The 10,929-nt window shown below is 35.9% G+C and overlaps 2 protein-coding genes across 2 annotated transcripts; both read left to right on the plus strand.

Moving 5' to 3' along the window:
* Positions 1-412: 412 nt before the first annotated feature.
* LOC132314166 (uncharacterized) lies at positions 413-3,557 on the plus strand. The gene is made up of 5 exons (XM_059813061.1): positions 413-556; positions 996-1,012; positions 2,142-2,461; positions 2,576-3,141; positions 3,207-3,557. The coding sequence occupies exons 1-5, from the start codon at positions 413-415 to the stop codon at positions 3,555-3,557; spliced, it is 1,398 nt and encodes a 465-aa protein (XP_059669044.1).
* A 1,494-nt stretch (positions 3,558-5,051) lies between these two features.
* On the plus strand, positions 5,052-5,880 carry LOC132314167 (uncharacterized). Its single transcript, XM_059813062.1, has 2 exons — positions 5,052-5,129; positions 5,629-5,880. The coding sequence occupies exons 1-2, from the start codon at positions 5,052-5,054 to the stop codon at positions 5,878-5,880; spliced, it is 330 nt and encodes a 109-aa protein (XP_059669045.1).
* The last annotated feature ends 5,049 nt before the right edge of the window (positions 5,881-10,929 follow it).

Consider the following 10,929-nt stretch of genomic DNA (forward strand, 5'->3'; position numbering starts at 1 on the left):
ATTTTCAAGAGTTCTGAACACAATAAAATGTCCCACACAACTCTCAGACACACTCGGCACATCCCTCGGTGTCTGGTATGTAAAATGAGAAAAGCCGAAAATACCCTCGTAAAATCATCTCTGAGCTTTTTTTCATCATCTCTGAGCTTTTCTCCCAAACCCTAGCCCGTTCTTCGTTTATCTTCTTTCGTGTTTTCCATAGAGAATATCAATATATAAAAAATAAAACTTAAAAAAATAATAATAATAATTAACCTAAATAAAATAATAACTAACCCTAAACTAATTGTTCACTGGGCCTTTAAATAACAAATCCTATTCAAGCCCATTAGTTACAAAAATAAGCCCAAAAGACAAAATTTCGTAGCCATCAAAACAGGTCCAACCCGTAACTTAAATTGTTGCCAGCAACATGGCGTTCAGACGCAGTGTATGGGAAGCTTGCGTCTGGATGCAAGGAATGGCGTCCGGACGCAGTGCACTCTACTGCATCCTTGGCATTTTTCTGATTTCTTCTGAAATGTTCTGGAACTTTCTACTTGTCTCCAAAAATACGGTAATGGACTGATTTAAACGTGTTTGAAATTTATTGCCTTGAAATACATATAAACATAAATTAGGACTAAAACATAAAAATAAGATAAATACAAAGATTAAAATACCCTAGTTTAGGTGTTAAAATATGTAACATTTAAGCACTTATTACTTGGAAGGAGAGTATCATATTAAATAAGGTCCATATTATGGCTAAGAAGGAGAGTACTATATTTAAATAAGGTCCATACTCTGGCCAAGAAGGAGAGTATTATGCCATATAAGGTCCATACTCTGGCCTAGAATGAGAGTACTATATTTTAAATGCCTGTAAAGCTGTAAGTTATATGTTATGAGGTTTAATTGAAGTTATTAGATAATATTTGTTTATATTACTCTGATGTAGTAGTGTTGCATTCACTGGGCTTTAAGCTCACTCCTTCCATATCTATATTTTTTAGGTAATGCCTGTAAAGCTGTAAGTTATATGTTATGAGGTTTAATTGAAGTTATTAGATAATATTTGTTTATATTACTCTGATGTAGTAGTGTTGCATTCACTGGGCTTTAAGCTCACTCCTTCCATATCTATATTTTTCAGGTATGAGGTTGGGTTGCTATTACCACGTCTAGAGTTTTACGTGTGAAAGGAGAAAAGAACAATGGAATGTCTTTTGTATAAAATGTAAATATTGTAGTAGAATTTAATATTGTGACTTGTAGTTAATTTTTTAGGTTTCTTAGAACGTGCAAGGTGGATTTATAGTTTATCTTTAATTATAAACTTTTAAGCATGCACTCTAAGATATGATGACATCACGTATGTATGAGGTTAATGTAGATGGTTAGATACATTCCAATTGTTCCATTTATTAAATATTGTATATTGGGTTGGGTGTGTCAACTTTTGGTATCAGAGACTAGGTTTTCTAGGTTCTGGAGGTAGTAAGAGTCTAGACTGGCAGTGGCAGTAGGAAATGTGTAGTAAAGTCATTTATTTGACTTGATTTTATACTAACAAATATATTTGGTGATTATGTATCATATATATATGTTGTTATATTTGAGATTCATTGCAGATAAAAAGTAATGGAAGGAGGAAGTGGTTATTAGAGAATCGAGGAAGAAGCCTCTTATGTTCCTATTGAGGCTGAAGTAAAACAACCTATTCAGGGTGATATGGGAAGAGAACAGGAGCAATTAACTGGTATGCAGAAAATGGAGAAGGTTATAACAGACTTAGCAGAACAAAATATATAATTTATGGCAAGTCAAATCATAATGCAAGAAAGGCTAGAGAGGCAGTAGAAAGGAAAAAAAGGCTCGGATTATGAGAGGTTTATAAAGTTAACACCCTCAGAATTTTTAGGTAATACCAAACCAGAAGAAGCAGAGGGGTAGGTAAGAAGAATGGACTCAATATTTGCAGTAATGGGTGCAGCAGAAAACCAGAAAGTAAACTTAGCCACATTTATGTTAAAAAATGACGCTAGTTATTGGTGGGACACAACAAAACATTTATTTCTTACTCCAAGAGAAAAATAGGTGATATTCTGGAATCCATTTGTTAAAGCTTTTTATGAGAAATATTTCCCTCCAATTTATAGAAAAGAGAAAGAACGGGAGTTTATTCTCCTAAAACAAGATACAATATCTGTAACTGATTATGAAGTTAAGTTTGCAGCTTTATCGAGGTTTGCACCTAAGTTTGTACAGAATGAAGAAGATAAATGTACAAAATTCCAAGATTGGTTAGAGGCTGCTATTAAGTTCAAAGTTTCAGTTTTTGAGGAAACAAATTACAATAGACTTGTTAATAAAGCCATGATTGCTGAAAGGGATGTGAAAGAATTGCAAGAAAGAAGGGAACAATACAAAAGAAATAGATTTGAGCCATCACAATCAAGAGGAGGTGAAGGAATTTCAAGTCAGAAAAGTTAAAGGTCGCGGTATGGAAGGGGAAGGGGTAGTGAATCTCAAGGGCAGACATCAGGTATTGGAAGAGGTCAAGGGCTTTCTGAACAACAATTTGTACAACAAGGTAGCTTTGGAGGACGTGGTACTGGCAGGGAGTGCTTTCAGTGTGGAAAGGAAGGCCATCAGAAGAATGATTGTTCTATGTTGAAAGCAGAAGAGTGCTATCATTGCCATCAGCCGAGCCATCGGAAGAGAGAATGTCCGATGTTGATAGGACTGACTTCAGTGGGTAGTGTTGCTGGTTCTGGTAGAGGTTTTGCACAGGGGAACTCGTCAAGAGGAGGTAAGGGTGCTACAAGTGGTTCACAAGCCCAGGGAAAAGTATTTGCTATGACACTTCAGGATGCTCAAGCAACACCAGAAGTGGTGACATGTACACTTTCTATTTTGGATAGAAATGTTACTGTGTTTATTGATCCTGGCTCAATCCATTCATTTGTCGCATCATTTGTTGCTATAAATTTGGGTAGACCACTTTCATTACTAGATAGTAAATTATTTATTTCTACACCAATGGGGGAAGTGGTAGTGGTTGCAAATGAATATCGGGATTATGTATTACAATTGGGAGATAGACAGTTAAAAGTGAATTTGATACCGTTGAGCATACCAGACTTTATAACATTTTGGGTATGAATTGGCTATCTGCGTATCATGCTTCAATAGATTGTTTCCAAAAAGAAGTTGTATTTCAGATACCAGGGGAGCCAGAGTTCAGATTTATTGGGGAAATAAATGTTATTCCGAACTGTCTCATTTCAGCTATACAAACTAGAAAGTTGTTGAAGAAAAGTTGTCAGGGTTACTTGGCTTATGTAGTTAATACTGAAAATAAAGATGTGACACTTGAAAATGTACCAGTGGTAAGGGAATTCACAAATGTGTTTCCAGAAGAATTGCCGGGGTTGCCAGTGGGCAGAGAGGTAGACTTTACCATTGAGTTAGTACTGGGAACAACTCCAATTTCTATTGCTCCGTATCGAATGGCACTAGCAGAATTGAAAGAATTAAGAATTAAAGATATAGTTGCAAGATTTACTGGATAAGGGCTTCATTCGACCTATTATTTCATCATGGGGTGAACCGGTGTTATTTGTTAAGAAGAAAGATGGTACTATACGGTTGTGTATTGACCACAGACAGTTAAATAAAGTAACCATCAGAACAAGTATCCATTGCCATGAGTTGATGATCTGTTTGATCAGTTACAAGGGGCAAAGGTGTTTTCTAAGATTGACTTGAGGTCAGGATATCACCAGTTGAAAGTAAAGGATAGTGACATTTTGTAAACTGCTTTCCGAACTCGATATGGCCATTATGAGTTTTTGGTAATGCCTTTTGGGTTAACAATGCTCCAGTGGTGTTTATGGATTTAATGAATCAAGTATTTCATCTGTATGTCGACTCGTTTGTTATTGTCTTCATCGATGCTATTTTGATTTATTCTCGGAGTGTGGATGAACATGAAAAACATTTAAAAATTGTACTACAGATTTTATAGGAGAAACAACTTTTTGCTAAGTTTAGCAAATGTGAGTTTTGGCTTGATAAAGTTGTATTTTTGGGGCATGTGGTATCTGGGGATGGTATTTATGTTGACCCGTCAAAAGTAGAAGCAGTAGTGAAATGGGAAAGGCCAACTAATGTGACAGAAGTCAGAAATTTTCTGGGATTAGCAGGTTATTACAAGAGGTTCATCTAAAGGTATTGCGTTGCCATTAACGAAGCTGACCCGAAAGGAAGTAAAGTTTGTGTGGGGTGAAGAATGCTAAAGAAGTTTTGAAGAATTGAAGAAAAAGTTAACGTCAGCCCCAGTGTTAACTGTTCCGTGTGGTGGTGAAGGTTTTGTGATTTACACTGATGCTTCACATCAGGGTATGGGATGTGTTTTGATGTAGAATAGAAAGGTAATTGCATATGCTTCGAGACAATTGAAGAATCATGAATTGAACTATCCTACACATGACTTGGAGTTAGCTATTATTGTTTTTGTTTTGAAATTATGGAGGTATTATCTGTATGGTGAGATTTGTGAAATATTCACTGATCATCAGAGTTTGAAGTATTTGTTTATACAGAAGGATTTAAATTTGAAACAAAGGCGTTAGATGGAGTTAATCAAAGATTATGATTCTAATATTCACCATCATCCTGGAAAAACCAATGTAGTAGTAGATGCTTTGAGTAGGAAGTCTTCAAGGAAACTATCTTGTGTACAGTGTGCACGGGTGGCAAATATTATGGAGTTGAGACTGATGGGAGTTGAATTGACAATTATTAATAAATGAGCATTGTTTGCACATGTTACGGTGAGACCTTTGTTGCTTGATCGAATTAAGGAGTTGTAAAGTCATGATGTATTCTTGGATAAAAAAAGAAACGAAGCTCAAGAAGGTATGCAAACTGAATTTACAGTTAGGGATGATGGGACTTTGTATTTTAAAAGTCGAATTTGTGTTCCAAATGAAGTTTCTTTGAAGAAAGATAGTTTAGATGAAGCCCACAGTTCTATATATGCTATGCATCTAGGAAGTACTAAAATGTACAGGGATTTGAAGGAATACTACTGGTGGAATAATATGAAGCGTGAAATTATAGAATTTGTAACAAAGTGCTTGGTATGTCAACAAGTGAAAATTGAACATCAGAAACCAGTGGGGTTGTTGCAGCCATTACCAGTTCCATAATGGAAATGGGAGCATGTAATAATGGATTTTGTGACGGGACTTCCAAGATAAAAAAAGGGGACATGACTGCATTTGGGTGATAGTTTATAGATTGATGAAATTATCTCATTTTTTGGCAGTGAAAACTACTTATTTTACCAAGGAGTATGCTCATTTGTATGTTGATGAGATCATATGTTTGCATGGGGCTCCAGTTTCTATTGTTTGTGATAGGGATCCGAAGTTCACTTTTAGATTTTGGTGTAGTTTGCATGAAGCCATGAAAACTTCTTTGAAGTTCAGTACAGCTTTTCACCCGCAGACAGATGGGCAGTCAGAATGAATTATTCAGATTTTGGAAGATATGTTGAGAGCTTGTGTACTGGATTTCAAAGGTAGTTAGGATGATTATTTATCATTGATTGAATTTGCTTATAATAATGGTTATCAGTTTACTATTGGGATAACACCATATGAAGCATTGCATGGGAGGAAATGTAGAATTCCATTGTGTTGGGGTGAAATGGGTGAAAGAAAGTTATTGGGTCCAGAAATGATTGAACTTACAACAGAAAAAGTGAAGATAATTCAGCAGCATATGAAAGTAGCATATGATAGACAGAAAAGTTATGTGGGTGTGCAAAAAAGAAGGGATTTAGAGTTTGAAGTTGGTGATTTTGTTTTTCTTCGTATTTCTCTCTAGAAGGGTATTATGAGGTTTGGAAAGAAGGGTAAATTAAGTCCCAGGTACATTGGACCGTATAAAATTCTGGAACGGATAGGAGCAGTAGCTTATCGGTTGAAATTACCAAAACAATTATTAAGATTACATGATGTTTTCCATGTGTCTATGCTTTGGAAGTATATATCAGATCCATCTCATGTTTTAGTTGTGGAATCGATAGAGTTGAAGGAAGATTTGACTTATGTAGAGGAACTAGTACAGATTTTGGATCGCCGAGAGCAAGTGCTACGGAATAAAACTATATCACTGCTAAAGGGATTGTGGATAAGTCACATAGTTGAAGAAGCGACTTGGGAAAGCGAGGAAACTATGAGAATGCAATATCCTCATTTGTTCGGCGGATACCTCGGGATCCTTAGATCGACACTTTGGGTAGTTATGTAATTAATAATTAGAGGTCTATATTCTTAATATTTGCATTAGTGGTATTTGTATTTATTTTATTTTGATTATGGTTGATCACAAATTAAATTCGAAGGCCTTCGTATGTTTTAGACAAATGTTTTCTATATATATTTATTTAATAAATTATTATTATTTTTTGTCAAATAAATATTTTATTGTGATCGAGCCGAAAATAATCAAAGGTAACAAAATAATTATATTAATTATGTTGTCGGATTGGTGGCTTTAATTATCCGATAAATAATTAAGCATAGAGGGGTCAAAGTGCAACATTGACTTAGAGGTTATTTACTATTTAATTGGAGTGCAATTAATTTCTTTTAGTGGAGTAGAAATTAATTTATGAATTAATTGAATTGGGTCCATGGTTTAATAGACCGGACCAATTATTAATTTATAGGAGCCAAGAAAATAGTAAGCCCAAAAGGATTCTCACCAATAGCCCAAGTTGATATTAGAGTCATGTTAGAATTGAGAAAGTTGAATTAGAGATGGAGAATGATTTATTGTTTCCTTATTCTTATTTTTATTTTGCCTATATATACAAGAGTTCATGTATATTTTAGGGTAACTTTGAGAACAAGAAAAAGGAATACACTTTCTCTCTCTAGATTTTAGGGTTTTGTTTTCTCTTCTAAAGGGTTTGAGTACTTTATCACTTTCATTGATGATTATTCACGTTTTGGATATATTTACCTAATGCGACACAAGTCAGAAGCTTATGGAAAATTCCGTGAGTTTTAGGCGGAAGTGGAGCGTAGATTAGGTAAACTTATCAAAACACTTCGATCTGATCGAAGAGGTGAATACCTCTTGGGGGAGTTCAAGGATCATATGGTCAATGAGGGTATTGTGCGCCAGTTATCTGCACCTGATTGCCCTCAACAGAATGGAGTGGCAGAAAGGAGAAACAGAACTTTACTTAACATGGTTAGATCTATGATGAGTTTTGCTACATTACTTCTATCATTTTGGGGATTAGCCTTAGAATCAGCGATGTATATTTTGAACTGTGTTCCATCCAAGTCTGTTTCAGGAATGCCATATGAGCTGTGGTTTGGACATAAATCTAGTTTAAATCACATGAATATATGGGGGTGTCCAGCACACGTGCGAAAGAAACATGCAGACAAGTTGGAAGCAAGATCAGATGCATGCTTGTTTGTTGGCTATCCTAAGGGCACTAGAGGTGGATTATTTTATGATCCCAGGGACAATAAGGTTATTGTCAGTACTCATGCTGTTTACCTAGAGGAGGATTATATTATGAACCACAGACCTAGTAGCCAGATAGTGTTAGAGGAGATGGTTGGCACGTCAAATATAGCCCCTGTGGACACAACTAATATAAATACTGAGAATGATGAGACACAAGAAGTCCCTATTGAATTACCATCATCTAGTACATCGATTCCTACACCTGTCCTTCGGCGTAGTCGGAGGACTATCATCCAACCCGAAAAACTCACACTTTTGGGTGAGGTCTATGAGGCCGTCCCCGATAAGCACGAGTCAGACCCAGTAAGCTATGCGGAAGTGTTGACCGATATAGATGCGAATCATTGGAAAGATGCCATGAAATCAGAGTTGGAATCGATGTATTCTAACAAAGTCTGGGATATTGTAGAACTTCCTAGTGGGGTTCAGCCCATTGGTTGTAAGTGGATCTACAAACAAAAGAGAGGAATGGATGGGAATGTTGAGACATTCAAAGCTAGACTGGTTGCCAAAGGCTTCACTCAACGTGAAGGTATTGATTATGAGGATACATTCTCACCAGTTGCAATGCTTAAATCTATTCGCATTCTTTTGGCCATTAGTGCTTATTATGACTATGAGATATGGCAGATGGATGTTAAGACGACATTTTTAAATGGCCATCTTGAATAAGACATCTATATGAGGCAACCAGACGGTTTCGTGGTTAAAGGTCGTGAGGACTGTGTATGTAAGTTGAATAGGTCTATTTATGGACTTAAGCAAGCTTCACGCACATGGAACATTTGTTTTGATCAGGCAGTCAAATTATTTGGCTTTGAACAAAACGTGTTTGAACCTTGCTTTTACAAGAAAAAACAGGGTAATGTCATCATGATTCTCGTTTTATATGTTGATGACATCTTACTCATTGGTAATGATGTAGAGGCTTTGTCATCAGTTAAAAGGTGGTTGTTCAATAAATTTGAGATGAAAGATCTTGGAGAAGCAAGCTATATTCTTGGGATCAAGCTTATGCGAGATCGGGTTAAAAAGAAAATAGGCTTGTCTCAAGAGTCTTACATTGACAAAGTTCTGATCAGGTTTGGAATGGAAAACTCTAAGAAAGGGTTTTTTCCATTTAGACATGGGTTGGCTCTTTCTGATGATCAGTCTCCCAAGACTGATAAGGAAATTGAGCAAATGAGGTGGGTACCATATGCTTCGGCAGTTGGTAGTCTCATGTATGCCATGGTCTGTACCAGACCGGACATCTGCTACTCTGTAGGGATTGTCAGTAGATATCAGTCCAATCCTGGACTTGATCATTGGTCAGCTGTGAAGAATATCTTAAAATACCTTAGAAGAACTAAGAATCTAATGCTCATTTATGGAGGTGATGATCTGGTTCCAGTCGGATATACGGATTCTGATTTTCAATCAGATCCAGATGCCAGGAGATCTACATCTGGATATGTGTTCAAGTTCAATGGAGGGGCAGTTAGTTAGAAGAGTGTCAAGCAGGGTTGTGCTGCTGACTCAACCATGGAAGCAGAATACATTGCAGCCTCTGAGGCAGCAAAAGAAGCTGTTTGGTTGAGAAACTTTCTAATTGAACTGGAGGTTGTGGAGCACATAGATCGGCCTATGACGCTTCATTGCGACAATAGTGTAGCTATAGCCCAAACGAAGGACCCAAAATTTCATAAAGGAACAAGACACATTCAAAGGAAACATCATGTGGTTCGTGATATAGTAAAGCGAGGAGATATACTTGTGGCCAAGATTGCATCGGAACATAACCTTGCTGATCCATTCACAAAGGCTTTACCGATTAAGATGTTTGATCGTCATATGGAGAACATGAGAGTTAGATGTGATTCGAATTGGCTATAAGTGCAAGTGGGAGCTGTTAGGATATGTGTGCCCTAGCATAGCAAATTCTAATTTTGGATTGTAAAAGTCATGGTTTCTTATCTGGATATTATTATTAAAGCATTATACAATTGGTGAATGGAGTGTATTATTTATTCGATTCATTATGGAATTGATTGTGTCCACTTGATTACAAAATATATTTATATGTATGTAATGGCAATTCATACTATGTTATAAATTAGTAATCATAAATGGTTTAAAGTCGGTAATTATGGATGGACATTTAATTAGTTAAGACTTAAACCGAGTCCATGATAGATTGAGATATATTGCGAGAGCTGTCGTATGCAATTGCTCTCTATTACAGTCATGGCTTTTGACTCTCAAGCATGAGAGAAGTATAGACTCTCAAGCATGAGAGAAATTAATTTATGAATTAATTGAATTGGGTCCATGGTTTAATAGACCGGACCAATTATTAATTTATAGGAGCCAAGAAAATAGTAAGCCCAAAAGGATTCTCACCAATAGCCCAAGTTGATATTGGAGTCATGTTAGAATTGAGAAAGTTGAATTAGAGATGGAGAATGATTTATTGTTTCCTTATTCTTATTTTTATTTTGCCTATATATACAAGAGTTCATGTATATTTTAGGGTAACTTTGAGAACAAGAAAAAGGAATACACTTTCTCTCTCTAGATTTTAGGGTTTTGTTTTCTCTTCTAAAGGAGGCTACCACCAGGTGGTGTGTGTGTGTGTGGTGATTGTAAGTGTAAATGGGTGTGCCCATGAGGTGATAAATTTTTATATATAAATGCACAATATATATTATCACATGAAGATATATATGGAGGTTTTCACACTTCTCTTTGCTGGTGCTTGAAGTTTCTAGATATATATTATTTATGTTATTAAGTGGTTTAAAGGTTTGAAGAAAACCTTGTGGTTTGACTAGTATATACATAATAATATATTATAAGTGGAGTAAAGCTTCAAGCTTAGTAAAAGGCAAATTTCTGCCCGCACAAGACAGCATGCTCTTGGACCTTTGAACACGTGGGTATATGTGTGGCAGCATATGTGTAGTGTGTTTGCTTAGCTTTTATTTTTATATAAGTAAGCTTCTAATAGAAGCTGTGTTAACCGACTGCACACAAGAGGGTAGTATATATGTTTAAAAGTCTTGTTCATTGCGGATATAGTTATGGACACACTAATAGACTGAAAATAGTGCCCGTTTGAGAGCAAGCAAAAAGTGGAAAATAAAAGAAGAGGAAAAAGGGAACGAATTCTCTTTCGAATTCTTGTTGACCAGTACCAAAGGTAAATAATTTCATATTTTTTTATTATTTTTCAAATGAGTTGTGTAATAGTATAACTTGATACAACTCTTGCCTACTTGTAGTTACTTTGCTGAAATTTAAGTTATATACTGGTGAAAGGGATTTTAATTACTGTGAGTATAAATGGTAGGATTTATTACGAAGGCCATGATTATTATTTTAATTCTCCTTGGAATAAGAATA

Source organism: Cornus florida, unplaced genomic scaffold (assembly GCF_030987335.1).
Source record: "Cornus florida cultivar Cherokee Brave unplaced genomic scaffold, ASM3098733v1 CherokeeBrave_3.0.0_Hap2_Chr06, whole genome shotgun sequence".
In the NCBI taxonomy this organism is placed as follows: domain Eukaryota; kingdom Viridiplantae; phylum Streptophyta; class Magnoliopsida; order Cornales; family Cornaceae; genus Cornus; species Cornus florida.